General features: G+C 58.8%; 1 protein-coding gene across 4 annotated transcripts in view; it reads right to left on the reverse strand.

Moving 5' to 3' along the window:
• GTF2IRD1 (GTF2I repeat domain containing 1) overlaps positions 1-23,696 on the reverse strand; it is a 118,464-nt gene that overhangs the window by 52,987 nt on the left and 41,781 nt on the right. For all 4 annotated transcript variants that reach the window (XM_070460205.1, XM_070460206.1, XM_070460204.1 and 1 more), the window contains exons 3-13: positions 22,883-23,024; positions 20,312-20,467; positions 17,759-17,942; positions 16,674-16,984; positions 15,584-15,673; positions 13,232-13,315; positions 7,866-8,049; positions 2,567-2,592; positions 1,554-1,662; positions 687-724; positions 26-106 (exon numbers count right to left, since the gene is read on the reverse strand). In XM_070460205.1, the coding sequence (XP_070316306.1) occupies positions 26-106; positions 687-724; positions 1,554-1,662; positions 2,567-2,592; positions 7,866-8,049; positions 13,232-13,315; positions 15,584-15,673; positions 16,674-16,984; positions 17,759-17,942; positions 20,312-20,467; positions 22,883-23,024 (1,405 nt within the window). The remainder of the gene's footprint in view (positions 1-25; positions 107-686; positions 725-1,553; positions 1,663-2,566; positions 2,593-7,865; positions 8,050-13,231; positions 13,316-15,583; positions 15,674-16,673; positions 16,985-17,758; positions 17,943-20,311; positions 20,468-22,882; positions 23,025-23,696) is intronic.

Consider the following 23,696-nt stretch of genomic DNA (forward strand, 5'->3'; position numbering starts at 1 on the left):
TGGGGGCGGCAGGATCAGCCCTTACCTGGGACAGTGACCTGGATGATATCTGGATCCTCTGGTTCGATTTTGATGGGTCTCAGCCCACTCAGCTCCCCGGAGGTTCCTGCGAAACGAGGGGAAGACAAGGGATCTGGTCAGGTGCGGGCGTGAACTTGGCCCAGCGAGCCAGGTCACTCCTGAATACTCCCCTGTCTGGGACTCGTTAGTAGTGCCAGAGAAAGTCATATCAGCTCTGGTGTCTGATCTATAGACAGATGCAACGTATAGACCTGGCCACTGAGACCAGAATCGCCAAGGATGAGGAGGCGGTGGTAGAATCCTACACAAAGCCACCACATCCCATGTGCGCCTCTGCGGCCCTCAGCCTGCTCTGCAGCTGGGAAGGAGGGACAGCGGTGAGCAGAGGAAAGTCCTTAGTCCTCCACCTTGCAGGTGGGAGGAGAAGGGGACGACAGAGGATGAGACGGTTGGATGGCATCACCGACTTGATGGACATGCGTTTGAGTAAACTCTGGGAGTTGGTGATGGACAGGGAGGCCTGGCGTGCTGCAGTCCATGGGGTCGCAAAGAGTCGGACACGACTGAGCGACTGAACTGAACTGAACCAGGCTCATGGTCTGAGCCTGCTTCCTGTCCAAGGCACCCACCGCCCCGGACACACGCAGTGGGTTCCTGCTCCTCACCTGGCCCGCAGTCTTCGGAGAGACTGCTCTTGTCTGACCTGTGGGAAGGAAGTCGAGAAATGACATGGCATCAGCCCCCATTCTTGCCCTTCAAGAAGTCACGGGCCCTCGACGGCTGTCAATCCAGAACACACCCCTGACTGCACCGGCTCCCACCCCAGCAAGACTCCCAGGGTCCCACTGCCCAGGATAACAGTCTCCTGGCTGCCCCGGCCAAGGCCCTGCTCCCTCTCCTGGGGTGACCTTCTAGGCGCCCACCTTGCCCACCAGCTGGGAGCTCCTGAAGCCTGGGTCTGGCCAGTCTAGGAGCCCCACAGCTTAGCACGGGGTGGGTGTTTGATCAGGGCTTGCTGGGGGGATTGAGAGCTGTAGGGAACCCCAGCCTGGAGGGGGTTGGGGACTCTGGGGAGGGGGGAAGTGAAGCTGGGGAGGGCCCTGGGTTGGATGATTCGGTTCATCCACAGAGCACCGTCAGGGTAGAACCAGACCGGACGTGGGGACTCCGGGACAGATGGCCCATCCCTGGCGCCCAGGAGCCCAGGGCCTCCGTGGAGACATTGGTGAAGGGTGAGCAGGCCATGAGCGCAGTGCAGGGCCTTGTGGTCAGGCAGGGCAGACGCCAGTCTAGTCTGGGTGGCAGGGAGGGTTTCTTAGATCCTGAAGGGTGATGAGAGCCCTCTGGGTGGAAGAAAATCGGCGGAGTCTCTGTGCTCTTTCTGGGCCCCTTTAGATTCTCCCAGGCCCGCAGTGGGGCGGGGCACGCAGTGTCTGTGTGGGACGGCCCCATGCAGGGTGTCCAGGTGGAGGGAGCCAGCCTGTCCCTGCTCCTCCCTGCAGAGCTGGGGTGGGGATGGCGGATGGCCTTACCGGGCGGTCCCAGCCAGATCCAGGACGGCAGCACGGGCCACCTCCGTAGAGGCGTCCTCCGGCGGGCTGGCCGGCTCCAGCTTCGTGGGGTCTTTGGTAAACTTGTTCCCTGGTGAGGAGAGGCAGGGAGGGGCAGGATGGTCAGGGCGGAGGCTCTCCAGCCTTCTCGGCCTGGGGGGTGCCTGGGGGCAGCTGCTGGGGGGTGCCCCTCACATGTGGCCTGGCTTCCGCCCCTCCCTGTGGTCTCCATATCCAGCTGAGCTGGGAAGGGGTCCAGGGGGAGAGGCCCCTCCTGGGACGAGGAGTAAGGATGGTGACGATCTCAGAGGACGGGGCAGGAAGGAGAAGCCGGAAACGGCCACCCCGACCGCACACATGCTACTGGGGCTCAGGAAGCCCTTGGGAAAGGGGCCGAGTCTCCCCAAGGCTGTACCATGGGACCACCCTCTATATTTAGTTATCCCAGGAGCCCAGAGCACCAACCCAGAGGATGGAGCCCTTACCATTTTTAGGATGTGGAAACTGAGGCCCACATGACCCTGCCCAAGGACACGAAGCTGGAGGGAGGTAGGGACCCAGACACATTGCACCCCAAGATGCGAGCTCGCTTTGCTATACCCAGCAGAGACCACCTCTTCTTCGTGAGAGGCGGCCCGCCCACTGCTCAAGGCCTGGGCACGTGGGTTTGCATCCAGACCCCGCAGCTCACTAGCTGGACTTCAGGGAAAAGAACAGAACCCACTTGAGGGACTATGGAAAACTAAAATAAACTAAAGTTAAAAATGCTAACAGCTGAGGCAAGTACCTCTCACATGTTAGCATTTGGCCACATCTGGGGCTGGGTGTCCCAGTCTGTCTGCACCTGGGAGCTGGGGGCCCCCCATGTCTGCCCCAGCATGCGGAAGCCACCCCCAGGCTCCCTTCCCACCCCAGAGTCCAGTGTGATGGCAGCTCAGGCACTCGGGGCATCAGCTTGGCGGCTTTAGAACAAACTGGACAGTCCCCACACATACCTGTGAAAATTCGCTCGTCGAACATCCTGGGGAGAGAGGAGAGACGGGCATGAGAGGGGAGCCGGGCTCAGGTCCCCTCCATGACGGTCACTCTAGTCCCACATGCACGGCTACAGCTGCAGACCTGGGCACCCCAGGTGCAGGCTGGCCACATATGGGGGGGCAGGAGAGGGCATGGTCCAGAAAAGCCAGATACCCGCCAACAGCCAGACACCCCAAACCATTTCTCCACAGTCAGGGAAGGCATCCATCGGCCAGGCCCTGGGGGGGGTCCCAGAGGGTTCAACCTATTTATCACGACACCCAGGGACGTGGGGGGGCGGCTTCCTCCAGCCTCCTGTTCTCCTTGGCCACAGTTGCTGGGTAACTCACACCTCTTTCCCACCAGGGCTCTGCAGTCTTTACCCACAACCACCTGGGTCTCAGCGACAGGAGACCCTGATCCCCCAGCACAGGCCGGGCTTGTCCCAGATTGCAGCCTCGCAGGGTGACACATGGGACCTCTCAGGGGTGTCTCAGAAGCCTAGGGGACCCAAGCAGGAAGGGGGTCGAAAAAGACTTCCTGGAGTTGCTGATGAGGAGCTCAGGCGAGAGGCCTGAGAGGTGGTCAGGTAGAGACACGGGGGACGGCTGGCAGTTCCACGTGGCCAGCTGGAGCTGTGCCCAGGCAGGTGGTCGCTACGCCGTGGGCAACAGGGAGCCTCCAAGAGGGCATGGCACCCACGGATCACTCCACCAGCACAGAGAAAGGACTGGAGCAGGGATGGCTGATGAACCAGGGGCCACTCGGGGACTCCTGAGTCATTCTGATAAGACACCTGGAATTCTTATTCCAGGAAACAAGGATGGAGTAAAGGTCGGCGAGGCTAGCTGCCTGGCTCCAGGGATGCTGTTCTCTCTGCTTTGCTCCCAGCCCCCAGGAGGGTGACCCCCAGCTTCCCGCAGCTGGTCGGGGGGCAGGGGGGTGGCTGCAGTACAGCCTGTGTGCCATGGAGCGGCTGGACAAGGGGCCAGGGCTTTGGGCACTAAGCTCAGGCTGCAGAGGTGACGTGGGCCAAATGAAGGGATGTGTGTGTGTGTTAGTCGCTCAGTCGTGTCCGACTCTTTGCAGCCCCATGGACTGTAGCCCGCCAGCCTCCCTTGTCCATGGGATTCTCCAGGCAAGAATACTGGAATGGGTTGCCATTCCCTTCTCCAGGGGAATCTTCCGACCCAGGGACCGAACCCGCCTTGCAGATGGATTCTTTACCCTCTGAGCCACCAGGGAAGCCCCAGAAAGGAAGGGATGTCTGAGTCGAAACACAACGGGACCCAAAAGTGCCGAAGGCGGGCCCAGAGGGAAATTCAAACAGAGGCAAAAAGGCTGGTGACACGAGGCAGAGTCTGGGTGGCTGGGGCGGTGAGCCTCTAAGCAAGACGCCTTCTCTTATTCTGAGAGGCCTCTGGCTCCTCCGATGTCCCCCGAGGCTGAGAAGCAGCCACAGGGAGTAATTCTGGGGACACCTGCCTTCTTCTCCGAACCACTTCCTCAGCCCCGCCCAGCGATGGGAGGCCGCCAGCATTAATGGCTGTTTTACGATCTATGGTTACATTTACTATCAGGGAGCACGCGGGAGGGGGCTCGAGACCTTGGCCCGCAGTTCCTGGTAGAACTGGAGGCAGCGGGCAGATGACAGGGAGAAGGTCTGACGTGGGAAGCCCCTAAGCCCCTTACTCACATCCGTTTCGTCTCCAATCAGTGTTATGAGGCTTGAACAATCATAGGTCCCATTTTACAGATGAGGCAAGAGAGGCACGGAGCAGTTCAGTAACTTGCCCAAGGACACACAGCTGGGAAATGGTAGGGCCATTCAAACCTAGGCTGTCGGCACTGATATGCTCAAGTACTCTCCTATGTGGAGGGGGATGAGGTCAAGGGAAAGGCCTTGTGTTTATTGAGCAGCTACTACAGGCCAGGTATGTTAGGTCCACCTGCTCATTTTAGGTTGAGAAACACCTGAAAGGTGGGGCATCATTTTTTTAAAAAAATATTTATTTGGCTGTGTCGGGACTTAGTTGCGGTATGGGGGATCTTTAGTTGTGCATGCAAATTCTTTCTCGTGGCATGAGGGATCTAGTTCCCTGACCAGGGATCAAACCCGGGCCCCCCCTGCATTGGGAGTGCAGAGTCTTAGCCACTGGACTATGTCAGTCGGGGGGTGTGGGCACCATTATCTCCGTTTTTACAAATGAAGACACTGAAACTTAGAAGAGAAGCGCTATTCAAGCTTATCACACAGCACGGGATTTCAAGCCTGGTCTGCCTGATTCCAAGCCTCCTCCTCTAGGAAGTCCCACAGGCTTGCTGCTCAGATGCCACCGAGTCTGCACCTGAAAACAAGTTGTTCTGATTCTCCCAGGGCTCATCACAGGAGTGACCATCACTCCTGGGGGCAGGTGAGGACTGTTCCTGTTGTTTCATGAGGTCCTCAGTAGAACTCAGTGAAGGGCTCGGCCTGCAGGAGGCGCCTGGCAAATACTAGTGAAGGATTAAACGAACTACAGTTTGGATAGAGGGAGATGAAGGTCAGTCACAGTGAGGACGCAAACACCACAGTCAGGCATGTAAAGGGTTACTGGGGTGTCCTTGCTGCTTTCTGCTCCCTCTCCCTCGCTACCAGGAGACAACTGAAGACAAAGGACCCAGGCAGCAGCAAGAGAGATTTAAGCTAGACAACAGTAGGCACTTCCTGAAAGAAGGGCGCTTGATTTCAAATCACCTCCAGAGTGATTTCTCAAGTGGGATCCCTGCCCTGGGGAGGGGACAAGGGCACAAGAGGCAGCTCAGAGGTGGTCCCACTGCCGCCCATGTGATGGAGGGCTCGTGGGGGCGCTGATGGGGGGAAGAAGCCACCTGCTGCTGGAGGGGTAAATTTTGAATGAAGACAATGGGCGACTTCCAGGCAGGAAAGCGAGCCTTGAAAGACAAGACAGATGGGAAGGAGAGTGGGGAGCAGCTCCAGGCAGAGGGAAGGGTTTCAGCAAAGGATGGAGACAGGTGAGGCAGCAGGAGCTCAGGGAATCAGGAGGGAAGGTGGAGAGAAACCAAGGTGCGTATGGAGGTGGCCGATGGATGACAGCGGGGTACCCTGGGAGCAGTCACATGGTGAAGGGTTCTGAGAGGGGGTCCCCCGCCGTTAGAGTTGACTTTCAGAGTCACCACCCTCAGTGGCAGCGAGATGCCTGCCCAGCTCTGGGCCATGCTCAGCCTCATCTTCTGGCGACCCCTCCTCTTCCTGACCCCAGCCTCTAACATGGAGATCCCAGGGTCCAATGTGGGCCCTCTTCTCTGCTCACTTCTATTTCTCTCCTCTGCCCTGTGATCCCTTCCTGGACCACACTGCCAACTCTCAAGATTTTTTATAGTTTTTTTTTTTTTGGCCATGCTGCATGGCACGAGGGATCTTAGTTCCCCGACCAGGGATTGAACCCAAGCCCTCTGCACTGGGAGCGTGAAGTCTTAACCACTGGACCACCAGGGAAGTCTGCAACTCTCAGATTTCTATCTCTAACTCAGACCTGAGCTTCTGACCTCTCAGTGGGTCCTCTGAAAATTTCACCTCCTGAGCATCTCCAAGAGGAACTCAAGCAGCCAGGTGGGGGTGATCCTTCTTCCCCGCCCCCCCACGCCATTTCCACGGTCCACCCACCAACACACGCCATCGGCATCACCGCTCAGATTCGATCCCCAATCCAGCCACTTTTCTACCTCTGCCCATCATGCCGACCAGGCCTGTGGCTGCAGTCACCAACTCACACCACTCTCCTGCTCTGCTCCCTAGAGTCCATTCTAGGAGCCAGGCTGGCATCCAGCAACCCTACAGAGGTCCTTCCCAAGGCTCCAGAACAATGGCATGCTCTCAAAGATAATCCCCACTCTCTGGCACCCTGGGTGTCTGGGCTGCTCACTGAGGTCAATTCTTTTGCCCAGACACTGCCCAGCTGGGTGTGGGCAGCCCTTCTCAGCCTCCAGGTCTGGCTTAACCGATGGGACCTTCAGAGGCCCCCTGACCACCTTCAACAGTTATTCACCACCACCACCACCCACCATTTTTCCCTTCTCCTATCACCCTGTTTTATTTCCTAAGCTCTAAGAAATCAGGTGGCACGAGTCCAAATTTGGACAAGCACTTACATTCATCCATCCATCCATCTGTTCCACAGATAGGTATTGGCATCTCACGCATACCAGGGACTGCTGTGGGTGCTGGGGATTCGGCAACCAGCCACAAAGCCCCAGCTTACAGTCTAGCACATCAAACACGCAAGCGGGCATGTGAGTCCATGCACACGGTGGGAGTGCGCCCCCAGAGAGCTCCTGGAACAGACGCCTGGGAGGGGGCCAATGCAATCAGGGCCGCTGGAGGCAGGGGGCTGGACAGAATGGCCTCTGGTCCCCTCCCTATCATCTCTAACTATTTAGGAGGAAGCATCCCAGGAAGCCTGGCCTTGCCTGGAGACGCTGGTTCAGCAGTGAGTTGAGCCGGATGTGAGGGCAAGGTCCCCTGCGGGAGTTGGGAGACAAGGGGGCGGGGGTGGGTGATGGGGGGGCAGGTGGTAGGTCTAGGTCGAGGAGGCAGGGGCTGCCATTCTGGAGTCCATCATGCCTGCCCTCTCCCACCCACCTGCCTCGGGAAACTGGTCACCTGGAGGAACAGGGAAGGCAGACAAGCTAGCAGCAGGCGGGGCCACCCAGTGGGAGGCGCAGAAGGCGAGAGGCGGCCCAGTCCCGCCTGAGCTCAGGTGGGCCCCCTCTGAAGCCAGTTAAGGGCAAAGGCCTCAGGTCTTTATTGTTGCTGTTTAGATACACAGTCGTGTCCGACTCGTCTGTGACCCCACAGACTGTAGCCCGCCAGGCTCCTCTGTCCATGGGATTTCCCAGACAAGAATACTGGAGTGGGGTGCCATTTTCTCCTCCAGGGGATCTTCCTGACCCAGGGATGGAACCCGCGTCTCCTGCATTGACAGCTGGATTCTTCACCACTGCACCACCATGAAACCCTCGGGTCTTCTTTAGGGGCAGGAAAACACCTCTAAAAACTTAGCAAGTGCCCACTTGGGCCAAGCACTGTGCCTCCATTTTTCCATTTCATTCTCAGAAGAGGCCAGAAGGAGGAGGCCACACAACTGTCAGAGAATCCCTTCGTTCACCCCAACCCCTTGTCACCGCCCCAGCCCGCTTCATGCCTGTTGTCACCCCCTGCCCAGCCCTGCCACCCCGGTACCCCGAGCGCGGGCTCCCCTGCACCCCGCCCCCTACCTCTTAATGACAAAGTGAATGCTGTGTCGCTCCTCCAGGATCCGCTTCAGCTTGGGGACTCCATAGGTGCAGGGGCGCTTGAAGGGGATCTTGTCTGGGATGCCCACGATCTCCACAGCCTCTGGGTCGCAGGCAATCTTCCTGTAGGGGACGGGGACCATGTGGTCCAGGCCCAGGGCTTCCGCTGGAAGGGCAACGGCAAGGCTGAACGCGGGATGGAGGCTGCAGGACATGCGGGGCCCCAGAGCCTGGTCATCACCACCTCCCACCTCCCAGGTACCAACCACTCTGGCCACACAGCAGCCAGAGGGGATCGTCCTGAAATATGTCACTATGCTCTTTAAAAAATGCCCATAGTCTCCCATCCCACTCAGCAACAGTCAAAGTCCTACAAAGCCCTATGTGACCAGAACCTCTGACCTTATCTCTCTCCTTTCACCACTCTCTGCTTGCTCACCCTAGTCTCTCCAGCTTTCTTCTTTCTTTCTTTTGCCATGTGAGATCTTAGTTCCTGATGAGGAATTGGAGGGCGGGGTCTTAATCACTGGACCACCAGGGAAGTTCCTCTCCAGCCTCCCCGCTGCTTCCCTAATGCACCAGGCACACACTCACCCCAGGGCCTTTGCGCCTGCTCTTCTGTCTACTCCGACACTCTTCTCCCAGCTCACAATAGCCTTCCTTCCCTCCCTCTCTCCATTCAAGCATCTGCTCAACTGTCACCTTACCAGCCTAAAGCAGCCCCCTCCTTCCCTCCAGAGCCTACCCTGGTTTGTTTTTCATCCCACACTTATCATAACCTGACGTTACAAACATATTTATCTGCGCATTGGTTCACTGTCTGGGACTGAACTAGGCCAGGACACACAGTAGTTGCTCCCTGTGTATCTGGGAGTGAATGAGCGGCTTCAGGAAGCTTCCAGGCTCATGCTGGGCTCTTGGCAAGATGCTTCCGGTCACACAGGCATGCCCTCTCCTCCAGGGAGGGGCCCAGTGCCCTGCTCCCTCATCAGTGACATAGATAAGACGCCGCCGGAAGCGGACAGCTTTGCCAACAGCAATGTAGACAGAATCCGAGCTCGGGAAGTGGTTCTTTGTTCTTTTCTTCCAGACCATGTGGTGTGGTCCTGCCATTTCAGTCACTCATACACCCCAGCTTCTCCTTTTATGCTCTTTTTTAGTATTTTCAATAATTAATTAATTAATTTGACTGCATCGGGTCTTAGTTGTGGCACGCAGGATCTGTCCTTGTGAGGCGTGGGTTCAGTAGTTGACACGTGCGGGCTTAGCTGCTCCATGGCATGTGGGATCCTAGTTCCCCAACCAGGGATCGAACCTACGTTCCCTGCATTGCAAGATGGATTCTTAACCACTGGGCCATCAGGCTCCTCCTTTTCATTTATTTTCTCACCCAATAGTTTTGAATGTCTAGTATGGGCTTGATGGTGCTATCATGGGGCCCCAAGGCCTGGGAGACAAAGCTGGGCCAGGTGTCCGCTTTGCTCATGCCTCGCCCAAGGGTGTCTCCAGCCAGTCCCAAGGCCCCGCCAGCTCCTCTCTGCCCCTCAGGCCGCTCTCCATCCTGGCCTGGCTCCTCGTGTCATGCCAGGCTTCATCTGCATCCAGACAAGTGCCAGCCCAGACCTGGACCGCGTTCCCTGCCGTCAGCCACGCCGGGACCCCTGGGCAGGGCAGAGTCTCTGTCCAGGATGCTCCCTGGGGTGCCGCCAAGGCTGTTTCTCTGTTGACGCGGCCCAGGTCTGCGTTGGCGGCTTTGGCAGCCAGATCCCACTGTGAAGATCACACTTGGCTTGTTGTCTAATTAAACCCTCGAAATCTCAGCAGCTGTCAAACCATTTCTCCCCCACCCCCCCACCGGTTCCCGAGTATCACCAGCCACCCCCCAGCCTCAGTACTTGAGTGATGGGTTCTTGGGTTTTTTGAGTCCATGTGAATCCAACTCCACTCGGGTTCATCTGACTTGCTGGGCCTGTCCTGCCACTGGCCCAGACAGAGATCTGGTTCGCAGAAGCCCCTAGCTGCTGACTGCTTAGAAGGGGCGGATAGAGCCCCCATGTACAATCCTTGGGCCCTTGTGTCATTTCAACCTCTCCTCAGTGGTAGAGATGCTGAGGCTTCCTGAAGGCTGGGGTCCCCGCATTTCTTTTCTGGTTTTTTCCCTTTGTACCTCCAGCCCCATCACTGGCCCACTTCGCCCAGAGTTGGGAGCTGAAATGGCGGGGGTGGGGACCAGGAGCAAGATCTGTAAGTCTTGGGTCTGTGGGATGCTTCAGGCATCCAAACAACGTCCCTAGCCACCCAGAGGGTCTCCCAATACTCACGGGGGGCAGCTTCTCCCCTGGGGAGACAAAGGGACAGCTCAGAGGGAGCCCTGGCCTGAGGAGGGGCGAGGTCTCAACCACTTCACCCCCAACACTCCTCCTTGGGTTTGGCCATGGTGGTGGGCCCCGGTGCTGGCCTCGGGGACAGGCACAACATTCTGGAAACATCCAGCACACACAACAGGCTAAAGACTGGCACCTGCTGTGCCCACACGGTGAGGGCAGAACCCACCCACTGCAGACGGACCCGGACTTCCCCAGCTACCCTCTCTCTGCTCCCCCATCCAGCTCACACCTGCCTGGGGAGGAAGGGGAGAAACTCAGGTGCTGAAGGCCCTCTGCAGTACCCCGCCTCGCTCAGCCCCACCCCAACCCGGACGGCCCAGCCCACTAAGCCCATGGGACTCAAGTCTCCCCAGCCCCAGGGTGGATCGAAGAACACCTCCTCCAGGAAGCCACCCCTGACTCCCCAAGCCTGGCTCTGAGTCATCCTCCCTTTCTAAGGCCCCCACCCCCTGCACGCTACTACACACCAGCACGTACTACCGTATACCACTGCGTACCACCGCAGACACATCTTCAGGCACCCGCTGAAGCACCTTGAGACCAGAGCTGGTCTGAGTGCCTGGCACGAGATCGGGGGCTCAAAACGCATGACTGAGAAGGGAGCCAACAGGTCAACAAGTGAGAGCAAAAAGGAAGGGAGAAAGGGGGCGTCCCTGGGGGCTCGGTGGTGAGGAACCCAGCGGCCAATGCAGGAGACGTGGGGCCAATCCCTGATTGGGGAAGATCCCCCATGCCTCTAGGCAACTAAGCCCGTGCACCACAGCTGCTGAGCCTGTGCCCCAGAGCCCGTGCTCCGCAAGAAGAGAAGCCCACACTCCACATCTAGAGAGCAGCCCCTGAGCCCCGCAACTAGAGAGAAGCCTGTGACGCAACAAACACCCAGCACAGACAGGACAAATCAATAAAGCTAATTCTTGTCAAAAAAGGGAAGAAGCAAGTGTGGTATGTGATATAGTTAGGTACACATGTGATCTTCAACTCTGGTGTGTGTGTGTGTGTGTGTGTGTGTGTGTGTATGCATGTATGCGTGTGTGTATGCTTAGTCGCTTCAGTCGTGTCCAACGCTTTGAGACCACATGGACTATAGCCCGCCAGGCTCCTCTGTCCAGGTGATGATACTGGAGTGGGTTCCCATTTCTCCTCCAGGGGATCTCCCAGACCCAGGGATCAAACCCGTGTCTCCTGCGCCTCCTGCATTGGCAGTGGATGCCTCACCGCTAAGCCACCTGGCAATCCCTGGCAAATCACCAAATCCCTGGAGGGGGTGGTGGGAACTGCAGATGGGTAGACAAGTTGGACAGAAGTGTGGGTACCCTGGGGACCCATTACTTGTGAATGGTGTCTGAAGCAGGGGTGCAGTCTTGGGGGACTGCGCCCTTAACCTGGGGGGCAGTCTATAACTCCGGGCAGTTAGGGTCAGAAGAACCGAAACAAGATGCAGGGCCCCCAGCTAGTGTCCACGGAGGACTGGAGGGTTGCGTGGCGTGGAAAACACAGATTTCTGCTGTGAGAAGTGTTGTGAGCAGAGGAAGAGGGTTTTTTTTTTAGCCAAGCCGGGGGGAGGGGCAGGTGGCTCGGTGGTAATGAATCCACCTGCCAAGCAGGAGACCCGGGTTCGATCCCTGGGTCAGGAAGATCCCCTGGAGAAGGAAATGGCATTCTCCAGGTATTCGTGCCTGGAGAACCCAGGGACAGAGGAGCCTGGAGGGCTTCAGTCCACGGCGCCACAAAAGAGTCGGACACAACTCGGTAACTGAACAAGAAGGGGAGGGCAGTGAAGCCATCTTTATTTGGGGCCGGTCTGGTCATGGTGAGAAGGCCAAGGTTAGGGAGGACTGGGCAACTCCAGGGCATCTGGCAAGTGGCTGTGGACTCCCAGGGCGGTGGTCTCCCCTGACCCCACAGAAGCAGCAGTTCCGCGGGCCCCGGACCCTCCTCTCTGTCCCTGTAGCTCTGGGTGGTGCCCCCTCCCCCCGGCCTCCTCCTTTGGTCTCCTCATGCAGAGGGACCACCCCCCGGGGGGCTGCATGATGCCAGTGAGTTCAGCGACATCACAGTTGCGTGCCGAGTGATCTGGGGGTACCTGCGTCATCTCATCCCGCCCTGGCCAGGGCCACACTGCAGCTGATCATTGAGTGGGGCTCACAGGCAGAGCATAAGAGAGGCTGAGCCAGTGAGACGGGACTGCAGAGGGGACCAGGTGTGGGAGGGGACTTGGGGATCCCGGGTCTCAGCGTGAGTTTACAGGTCTGGCCCCAGCCTCCGAGCCGACAGTGGCTGCCCTGCACACTTGGCTGAAGCACCACCTTGTGGGAGACCCCCCACCCTGGCCCCGGTTACCACCTGTGTCTGTCTCCCGGAGTACTGTGAGCTGACACGCGCTCTGAGCCCAGCTCTGTCCTGGGTGCCAGGGACACCGAGGGGCCAGGGCTGTCTGGGGACAGATACAGACATGGTGCATCAAGCATGCGATACGGAACAGAGAGGAAACCATCGGGGTTTTTAGGGCCCAGACTGAGTTTTAAAGAACAAGTAAGGAGTCTGGTTCGAAAAACCTGCAAAGGGCTCACCAGGCAGGGGGCATGCCAAGAAGGGTGCACAAGTGAGGTGGCAGGATACGGCACGGGGTGACAGGGAACTTGTGGGCATGCCAGGCCAACAAATATTTTTCTGGATGGTGCCCTAGATGGGCAGTCACCCCACCACGCTTCCGGCCCGCCTCCCACAGGTGAGTCAAAGTCAAGGGCTATGCCATCAGTCCCACCCCCCGCCCCAGGGAATCTGGAAGGGAAATATTGACACAACCACCCCCTCCCCAGACAGGAGATGACATTCGCGTTGACGGCGCGCGGGTGCCAGCATATGGCTCCCGCTGTCATGTTGGGGAACACAAGTGATTGCCACATAATGAGCTGCTCAGCACGCTGCCAGGGCCACCCCGCGGGCCCAACGCCCACTCACCATATCTGCTGTTAAACAGGATCTGCACGCACTCCCGCAGGGTGTTGATGTCCTCGGTTTCCTTGATGAAGGCGTCCCATTTCTCTATCAAAACACAGGAGGGACAAGTGAGGCCCGTCCGAGCGGGGACCCCATGGTCTGGAGGCCTCTGGCCTCTGTCCGCCCACCGCACATGTGTGCTCCATTTCTGCAGTCATGCCTGACTCTCTGTGACCCCGTGGACTCCGGCCCGCCAGGCTCCTCTGTCCAGGCAAGAATACTGGAGGCGGTCGCCATGCCCTCCTTCTCTAGGGGATCGTCCCAACCCAGGGATCGAACTCGTGTCTCCTGCATTGCAGGTGGATTCTTTACCCACTGAGCCACCTGGGAAGCCCCCGGTCTGCCCCATGGACAGTGCATATCATGCAGGTGCAGCCAGTCCATCCTGGGCCTCTCCTGAGTCTCGACCTTCGAAACCTAACCGTCATGTCTGATGCACCCGGGTTCTCAACCAGCTTTGGCCTTGATGGCGTCCCCTCGAACCCTCAGCCCTGCTGGCCTCTCCCACAAAGCCAAAGTCTCTGCCTCAATTTAGCATGAGTCACTAACGAGATCATTTGGTTTGTGAAAATTATAAAAGGAACATCTTTAATGTATTAAGTGGTTATCTGAGCTAAGTACTTTGTACATAGATAACATGCTAGTTGGGGCTTCCCAGGTGGTACTAGTGGTAAAGAACCGGCCTGCCAATGTAGGACATGTAAGCGATGCAGGTTCAATCCTTAGGTGAAGATCCCCTGGAGAAGGAAATGGCAGCCCACTCCAGTATTCTTGCCTGGAGAATCCCATGGACAGAGGAGCCTGGCGGACTACAGCCCACGGGGTCGCAAAGAGCTGGACATGACAGAAGCAATTTAGCACGCAATATCCTAGTTAAGCCCTCAGAACAATCTGTAAACACAGATAGCAAACGTAGCATCATTTCCATTTTGTAGGTGGGAAAACTGAGTCTCAGAGAGACTAAGTAACTTGCCTGAGATCACCCAGCTAGTACCTGGTGAGATTCTGTCTCAGCTTGGATCCGTTGCGCACGGTGGCCTCCCACAAGGCTGTTCTGCGTGGACATCCAGGCCCCCTCCCTGCCTGACATGCACCTTGTTTGGGGGTCTCTACTCTGATCCCAGGACATTAGGTTTCTTAAGGAACCTCTCATCGAAGTGAGGCTGAGACCTCCACAAGGCAAAGTTGCTGCAAAATCTTACTTCATCCTTTTCCTGGTATAAATGAATTCCACATTTTCCTGTTCCCTATATTGCATGGTACTTTAAAAATGTGTCCACAGGACTTCCCTGGTGGTCCAGTGACTAAGACTCTGGACTCCCAAAGCAGGGGGCCTGGGATCAATCCCTGGTCGGGGAACTAGATCCCACAAGCCACAACTAAGAGTTCACATGCCCCAACTAAAGATCCTGCATGCTGCAACAAAGGCCTGGCACAGTCGAACAAGTAAATAAATATATTCTTAAGAAGCCTCTCCCTTGCCTGAAGGGCCTGAAATTAAAACAAAATATATCTGTCCATCTGGCCATGTACTTCTTGGACACCTGTTCCTTCACGAGGTGGAGTTTAATTCCTCTCTCTCCCTTTTGAGTATGAACTGGATCAAGTTCTTGGCTTCATTTTTTTTTATGGCCATGCCATGCAGCTTGCAGGATCTTGGTTCCCTGACCAGCAACTGAACCAGTGCCCCCAGCAGTGGAAGCATGGAGTCCTAACCACTGGACCACCAGGAAAAGTCCCAAGTTCCTGGCTTCTAATGGGTAGAACATGGCAGAAGTGACAAGTGATGTCTGAGGCTGGGTCATAAAAGACATGTGGCTCCCTCCTCACTCTCTCAGATCACTAATTCCAGGAAGCTAGCTGCTGCATTGTGAGGGTACTCAAGCAGCCCTGTAGAGGCCCACGCAGTAAGGAATACAAACCCTGCCAACAGCCACACAGGCGAGGCTGAAGTGGATCCTCCAGCCCCGACCGAGCCTTCAGATGATCATAGCCCCAGATGATATCTTGATCACAGCCTCATGAGAGAAACCAAAACCATAACCACCTGGCTACCCTGCCCCTGAATTCCTGATCCACAGAAACCATAAGGCATCAGTGCTTGTCGTTTTAAATTTTTGGGGCAACTTGTTACGCAGCACTGTGTAACTATTACATATTGGTTTTACTCTGGTTTCACTCACAAGTCCCTTGTGCAGTGCTGGTCCTCCTATCTCTCACAAAGACTCAGGGGACACACATCCATGCCAGGAGGCACCACCCCAGTCCTGGATCCCCACTCTGGGCAGGGTGCTGCCACGGGCACTGTCCTACCTGACTTGTCATGGACGATGGAGAAGAGGATCCGCTTAGAGGCATGGACGTTCTGAATGAGAGGACCTCCAGGACCAGTGGGCTTCTGTCCTGGACAAGGGAGCGGAAAGGTACAGGTTCAAGGTGGGCCCTAAGAGGGGTTCCCCTAGATCTGGCCTGGGTGCATAGGTCGGAGCTCTGGGGTAACATTTCCCCCACCAGGGAGAACACAGAACTGAGCCCCGTGATCAGGAACGCAAGGCAGGTGTGCTGACCAGAGGCCTGAGACATTCTGTAGCAGAGTCTGCTCTCTGGATGGCAGATGGGGAAGAAAGTCCCAGCTCACCTTTTACAGGTGGGGACACATTTCAGGCATATAAGCCCTGTCCTCCTGCTCATCCCACACTGTGGAGGGGAGGGTGGGGTCCCTTTTTCTCCTTCTCATAACTTAAAAGCACCTACTCTGTGCCAAGCATTGCACTCGGCGCTTGAGTACGGTGCTTCTCAAACTTGGGCACCCACTGGAACCACTTCGCACACCTGTCAGTTTGCAGGTGGCTGGGCCCCACCCCCGAAGCGCCGGCTTCAGCAGGCCTGCGCTGGGCCCGAGAATGCGCACTGCGAACGCGCTCCGTCATTTCATCGCGGTGACAATCCAGCTAGACAGGTACTCCCAGCATCTCCATTTTACAGAGGAGGAAACTGAGGCTCAGAGAGATTTGCCCTGGGACACACAGCCACTATGTAGAGGAGCCAAAATAAGGATACCGGTCTTTCTCATGCCCAGTTTTTCCTTGTTTCTGGTACCCCTACTCCACGCTGGGTATGCAGTAGGTGCTCATTATGCATGGACCTGATTGGTATGCTTACTCTCCCCCTCCAGAGACTCCCCCGGGGATCCTCTTGGGCATCTCTTGCCCCAGATCACAGATGACTGGGCAGAGGCTGGGGTCTGATTGAGTCCAAGCTAGGACGCCAGCTGCCCTGCCTCAGCCCCTGGCTCCGAGACGCCTCCTGCAGCCCTGAGCACCCCAACCTCCCCTGGGAAGCTGCCCCTGCAGGAGTGACCTCTGTCCCACTCCCAGACTCAGGGGTCCCGGAAGCAGCTTACCACAGCAGTCCGGGAAGTCCTGGGCAGCGGGGGCCTTGGGCTCCGGCCCAGGCCGGCCGAGGCCCAGGTCGCTGGGGCCAAGCGGGCAGGCAGGCGCCTCCTGCTTGAGCTCCCGCACGGTGTGGTTCGGGAGGGCCGTGCTGTACAGAAAGCTGGCCACGGACGAGGAGGGGGCGGTGGGGGGCAGGTCCTGGGGTGGCCCCTTGGGGGTCTGGCCATGCAGGCCACAGTCCCGAGCCCCCTTGGCTAGCAGAGAGACGCCATTCAGCTCCACCAGGGCCTTCGAGTCCCGCCCGCCATCCTCGAGCGGCCTGGGTGAGGGAAAGGACACGTGATGGCTTTGCACCCCTGTCCAGCCAGGGATACGTCTGCCCCCAGCCCTCTCTGCACAGACCACAACAGCCTGTGAGGCACGCAGGACGGGAGCGAGTCCTCATTTACAGGCGGGGGTGCAGGCCCGGGGGGGGGGGGGTGTGACACGTCCAGGGCCCTGTGCCTGGACCCTCCCCGAGGACCGGGGCCCTGCCCCTCGACCTCTGTGCCCCGCGGCCACCCATTGCATCCTTTCAGCTGCAGCCAATCGGCTTTCACCTCCTAACGCATCCTTCCTTCCCAGGCTCATGTTCTGGCCGCGGTGCCCTAGCCCCGATGGGTGACTCAGGCTGCTTCCAGGCTGACCGGGCGATCGGTACCCTCCCCCGCCCACCAGCCCCTAATGGAACCCTTGCTTGACAACCCCAAGGAGCACCACGATGCGGCTTCCCGCCTCCACACAGGCTGTTTCTGATACCTGCGGGGCTGCCGGTGCTGTTTCTTCCCCAACCGAGCCTCTCTGCACATGCAAGTCCCCAGGGAAGACTTCTGTGACTCGACACCTGGCTTGGAGCACACTCTGTGTCTGCATTTCTGCCTCACTCCTGCCATCAGACTGGGAGCTCTTACAAGCAGGGTCCCCGGTTGGGAATCTGAAGTCCCCTCCCCTCCGGCTGGGCCAGCGGCCACAGCACGGAAGGTCATCGCCTGGCCCGGCCCCCACAGTCTGACTACTGGCTCTCAGCTACTCCCGGGCCGGCGGCCTCACTCACCTCTTGAGCTTGAAGCGGATCCGGTGGCTGTGTTCCAGGATGGCCATGAGGGCCTTGGGGTCGTACTCGGCCGGCCTCCGGAAGGCCAGGCCCTCGGGCAGCCCCTGCACGGCCAGCAGCCCTGGTTCCCGGAGCAGCCGCTCGTAGGGCAGTGGCACCACGCTGGCCCTCCCCAGGGCCTCGCCTGCGGGCGCAGGGGGTGGAGGAGAGAGGCCTGATGAGAGGGCAGCCAGGCCGGGGTGGGGGCCGGGCGTGCCCCAGAGCTGGGGCCATGCTGAGCCACTCCCTACGGTGCCGGGTCCCCAGGAGACTGGACCCCACGGGCCCCTTCATTTGCAAACCTCACAAAGACTGACCCCCTGAAGGTGGAGCGGGCAGGGGCTGTGGATGGCCCCCCCCACCTCCCTGCTGTCTGCAGCTGAGGGCCACGGCTGTCCATCAAAGGGGTCCCCTGGCTTCCCTGCCACTCTCTTCTCCGGGCTTCTGGGTGGAAGGGAAAGCAGGGCCAGGAGCTCAGGCAGGAGGTGAGGAGGGGGGATGGTGAGAGACAGAGAATACACAGGGGAAGGGCAGCTGCTGCAGGGAGGAAGGAGAAAGGATGAGAGAGGGGAGGGCAGGGGAGGAAGAGGGGATGGAGAGGAAGTGAGAGACAGAACAGACAGGCTGAGAAGATGGGGAAGGACGTCCCTAGTAGGCCTGTGGTCAAGACTCCACACTCCCAATGCAGGGGCGCAAGTCTGGTCCCTGGCTGGGGTACTAAGGAAGATCCCACACATGCCACATGGTGTGGCCAAAAAAAAAAAGATGGCGAGCACGAGGGAAGGCAGGATAGAAGGGGTGGCGAGGGGCCTGGGCTCACGGACTTCTGCCGCCCCCCACCAGGAGGCTGAGGGCTTCCCAGGTGGCGCTAGTGGTAAAGAACCCTCCTGCCAATGCAGGAGACATAAGGGGCACAGGTTCAATCCCTGGGTTGGGAAAATCCCCTGGAGGAGCAAATGGCAGCCCAATCCAGTTTTCCTGCCTGGAAGATCCCATGGACCGAGGAGCCTGGTGGGCTATAATCTGTGCATGTTGGCGTGCTAAGTCACTTCAGTCATGTCCGACTCTTTGTGACCCTGCGAACCATGACCTGCCAGGCTTCCTCTGTCCTTGAGATTCTCCAAGCAAGAATACTGGAGTGGGTTGCCCTGACCTCCTCCAGGGGATCTTCCCAACTCAGGGGTCAAACCGGAATCTCCTATGTCTCTTTCATTTCATGTGGATTCGTTACCGCTAGTGCCACCTGGGAAGCCCAGGGGGGCTAAGGTCCACGTGGTTGCAAAGAGTCGGACACGGCTGAAGCGACTGAGCATGCACCTACCAGGAGCCAGAAGGAAGCTACGCCCCTTGTAGCCACTCCTGATTCTGCCCGAGGCAGGCAGGCAGTCGGGGTGCAGGGGCTCTGGGCATGTGCCCTGTATCTGGCAAGAGTTTCTGCAGTGACACAGCCCACCAAGCGTGACCAGTCCTCCCATCCTAGGGCCTCCAGACCCTGACTCGTCTTGGCTTCCTTCTACTGACATCTAGACTCCAGCAGGGTTTCCCTACACGCCCAGACCTCTGCTCCAGAGAGCGAAAGGCTGCAGGAGGGGAAGGAATAAAGCAGATGAGAAATAATGGTGGTGGGGGGAGCGGGAGGGAGTCCCTTAGGGATGGAAGGGACCGCCTGAGGTCACCCAGGGAGCGTGGAAGTCACCACTGGGCCAGAGACCTGGTGGCAACCTGACATTTCCTGAGGGAGGCCAGGCCTGCTCATCCCTTCCCCTTTTCCCACTCCAGGAGAAAGACTTGGGTGGTCAGTTAGCCTTCATTCAGTCATTCAACAAACACCCTCTGGGCTCCTGCTATTGCTGGGCTCTGAAACTGCAGGCTAGGAACAGCAGAAAGTGCAGGCATGGTCCCGGATCCTGGAGAACGACTGGGTGAGGACACAGTGGGTGCCCACAGGGGACCCCAACCCAGCTGGGAGCTGGGGGCTTCCTGGAGCTGAGCCTCAGACAGCAATGCCATGTCCACCAGACAGAGGAGGGGAAGGGCCAGCCCTACAGGCGCAGCAGAGCAAAGGTGAGGAGGTGTGAAATGAAGCCAGAGTGAGTGGGAGAAGAGGAAGGCGGTCAGAAGGGCTGGAGCGGGGGTTGGCAGGCTGGGGTGGGGGCTGATGCCACACCCAGGGTGACGGGGAGCCCAAGAAGGGAGCGGAGGAAAGAGCTCTGTGGTCAGACTTGTGCTTTAGGAAGATGCCTGGCAGGGGGCGGGTGGGGGGCGGCAGGGATCTGGAGGCTAGGCGATCAGGGCAGGGATGGTTGGTTCAAGGAAATGGGGCTGGGCTGGGAGATCCATGCCTGGGGATGCAGAACTGGGGCGAGCTGGAGGGGGAGGGGGAGAAGGCTCCCACGCCTTGAGGTTTTGCCCACCGCCTGCAGTGGCGGGAGCGGGGCCTCCTCAGCTGGGGAGGGTGGGGCCGGGGGCTCCCACCCACCTGGGGGCCCCAAATGGAATGAGGAAGGATCTTACTATAAAGAACATCAAACACCTCCTCTACCATCTTCCGCAGAAGGTACACGTCCGAGCCATGTTCCAGGGCAGACCGTGGGGCGTTCCGGCCGCCACCCTCACCCCGCGGCACCTTCTTGGGGTGCTCTGCCTCCGGCTCCTTCCACGGGGGCCCTCCTGCAGGACACAGAGGTGAGGCCGTGGTGAGTTCTCGCATCACCACCAGCCCAGTGAGTGGGGATGTCCCTGGCTCGGGTCGAGTCCTGCGGCTGGATACCCAACACGGAGTGCCCACGGAGGAATGAAGGAAGGATTAATGAGTGAGTGAGGCCTGCCCCAGCCACCTGCCTAGGGCCAGGCTGGTCATCAGAGCGCCCAGTGCCCAGTGCAGGGCACGCATCCCTGCTTACCTCTAACTCACCGGCTGACCCTGGGTAAGTCCCTTCCCTCTCCGGGCCTCAGTCTCCGAGCTCTCAACGGGAGACTAGCTGGCCTGGGGCAGAACTGGGGTTCAAGGAGTGTCCGGTCCATCACCCCTTTCTGTCTTAACCAATCGAGGTCCTACCTCTCTGCTATGCCATATGGGGAGATGATGGGGACCCTAGCAAGAGGCTGAAGGGGGCTGTGAAGCACTTCACGCCAGGATGGACCAGGGTGGGAGCCTGGGAGCATGGGGAAGATGCTAGAAACTTCGTTGGAAAGAGAATGAGAGGAGGGCCTGGGGGGCCCCCCCTCAGCTTGGAGTCTGCTCTCCTTGGGGACCTGTGAAGCTTGAAATAAACCAGCCAAGTTCCCGGCGCTATAAATAGCAGCTCTGCCTGGCTCTGGGAAGCCAGGTGCACCTTCCCCAGGCTCCGGGCTGGCTCCCAGCCTGGCCCACGAGGGCCACAGACCCCCGCCACTGCCCACCCTACCCAGGTCCAGGTCTCCTGCCCAACCTTGGAGAGGGGACAGGTTCCGAGAGCCAGGTGGGAGAGGGGGCTGGCTGGGGAGGCAGGTGGTCCCCAGTAACGATACAATGATGTGTCCCAGCACCAGGGGTCAGCCTTCCCAGAAATGGCTAATCCAAGAGACCAAGCCCCGGGCAGGGGTGGGTGGGGCTGGGGTAATGAAAGGGCTACTAACAGCTAGGAAAACAATGGCTGGCGTTTATTGAGGGTGAACTACGTGCCAGGCACTGTTCTTGGTGCTTGCCATGTATTAATTCGTTTAATCCTCAGCTTGACCCAGGAGAGGGTAGCACTGCGGTCCCCTTTCACAGATGAGGAGCCTGAGGCCCAGCAGGTGGCCGAGCCAGGATTCGGCCCCAGGCATCTGGCTCCAGGGCCCACTCTTAGCCCCAAGAGCTCTGGGTCCCCCAAACCACGGGCTTGCATGCCCACCTGGGCTCTAACCTCCCACAGAGGGGAAGCCGACCCCGCTCCCTGGGGAGCTCACCGCCAAGCTGGGGCACCAGGCGTGCAGATGGAAGTTGTGGGCACGGGAGGAATGCATGGAGTGGGTGGGGGGCAGTCACGGCCTAGGCGCTGGGGCGGAGGGGCATGGACGAGGCCGGGAAGGGTGTGAGTCTGAAGGCTGGGGGGACGTCTGCCAGGCACAGGGGGGCGGGAGGGCCTGTCAGAAGAGGGCACGGGAGGGACGGAGGCGGCGGTGAGCAGGGACACGCACGGAGCCGGGGGTGTGCTCTTGAGCACCGGGGATGTGGGGAGGAGAGAATGCAGAGGCCCGGCTGCTTCCGAGGAGCCCTGGAGGCCCAGGTAGCACTGAAGAGTTGGGGGCTTCAGAGGGACCCCTCTGGATCAGGGCTACTGGCTCACAGCTAGCAGGGCTCATCTCTTCTGGGAGCGACCAGGAGCCCTTGGCAGGGGTCCCAGGGGGTGCACAGGCTGCACCCCCCCATTTAGAAAGGGCAGACCCCATCTCCATCACCCGTCAGCTGCGTTTTGTGCCCCTCACTGCCCGGTTACGCTCACCGCATCTCAAGTTCTCATCTGTACACCAGGGGCGACTGTCCCCTGAGCCCTCTGTGAACAGCAGAGAGCGCCAGCGCCCAGCCCTCTTTATCACGACATCCCAAACTGCTCCCGTTTCTAGAGCGTTCCCTACATGCTGGAGGAGTCCTCAGTCACATCATCCCCGGGGGCCTCCAGCAGGCGGCTCCAAGATTCTGTTACTGTGACAGGGTCAGTGCCAGCCTCCCAGGGCTGACGTCAGGACGAGGGAGTTTGTGCGTCAAGGGTGTTGCATGCAGCAGGCGCTCAATAAATATTAGCTGAGCACGTGGACTCAGTCCCCACATCAGGGATGTGCAGGAACCGGGCCACAGCCACAGTGTCCCCTTCTGTCCCCGAGCGGATGGAGGCAGCCGCGTCTGGACCGCCCAGGGTTGGGTCAGCTCGCCTCTCTTGGCCGAGGGACGCGGTGTGATCCCGCCCCGAAAATGCCAGGTTGGGAAGCCTGCATCCGCACAGCTTGCCCTGTGTCTCCCCCGACACAGGGCCACCTGGTGTTGCACCAGGGACCCAGCGAGCGGCCAGCTCTCCTGCCCTCCAGGACGGCGGGCCCCGGCCCTCTGGAGCCCCGGGTACTCACGGCAGAACCTGAGGAAGTCTGATTGCAGCTCCTTGCGTGCGTTCAGGAACATTCTCCCCTTCTCAGTGCCGACCACGAAGGCGCTCTCATCATGCACGGCGACGCAGGCCACCTCAGCGTTCAGCTTGGAGAGCGCTGAGCACTGCGTGGGGAGCAGGGATGTGAGCTCGGGAAAGGGCCCCCCACTCCGGACACCCCCAGGGCTAGCTTTGGGGGGGTGAGAGCTGAGCCCCCAGCTGCCCGAGATCCCCCCAGCAGCTCAACGTCTTGGGTCTTAGATGCTGCAGTGGGAATGAATGAACGACCCCCACAGAGCTTGGCCAAGGTCAGGAGAAGAAGACAAGGTTATGGTTTCTGGAGGAGGACAAAGGCACACAAGATCTGTGTCCCATCCCCAGGCCCTCCTGCTCTTGGCAGGCTTCTGGCCTCAGGCCTGGTCCCAGCCCCAGGGGCGATCCTGTCCTGGGCTCTAAGTCCCTGAAGAGGAGGTGGGACGGGTCCCAGGAGAATCAAGGCTTTAATCTTGCATCAGCTTCTTCCTAAAAGTCATGCCCTCTTCTGGGCCTCAGTTTCTAAGTCTGTAAAATGGAGACAAGCTGTCCAGCTCCCAGAGTGGCAATGGGCTTGTTCTGGGGATTCAATGGGGCCTGGCTGGTGGGAAAGAACCTCTAAACCATGGCAGCCTGTGCAGGGATGAAGCAAAGAGTTTCTTTCTGCAGCCCCAGAGCTGAGATTGGCAGGCCCACGGCACAGGAAACCCTAACACGGGGGCCCTGCAACCAAGACCACCAGTATCTCAGGCCTCTAACCTACC

Source organism: Odocoileus virginianus, chromosome 33 (assembly GCF_023699985.2).
Source record: "Odocoileus virginianus isolate 20LAN1187 ecotype Illinois chromosome 33, Ovbor_1.2, whole genome shotgun sequence".
In the NCBI taxonomy this organism is placed as follows: domain Eukaryota; kingdom Metazoa; phylum Chordata; class Mammalia; order Artiodactyla; family Cervidae; genus Odocoileus; species Odocoileus virginianus.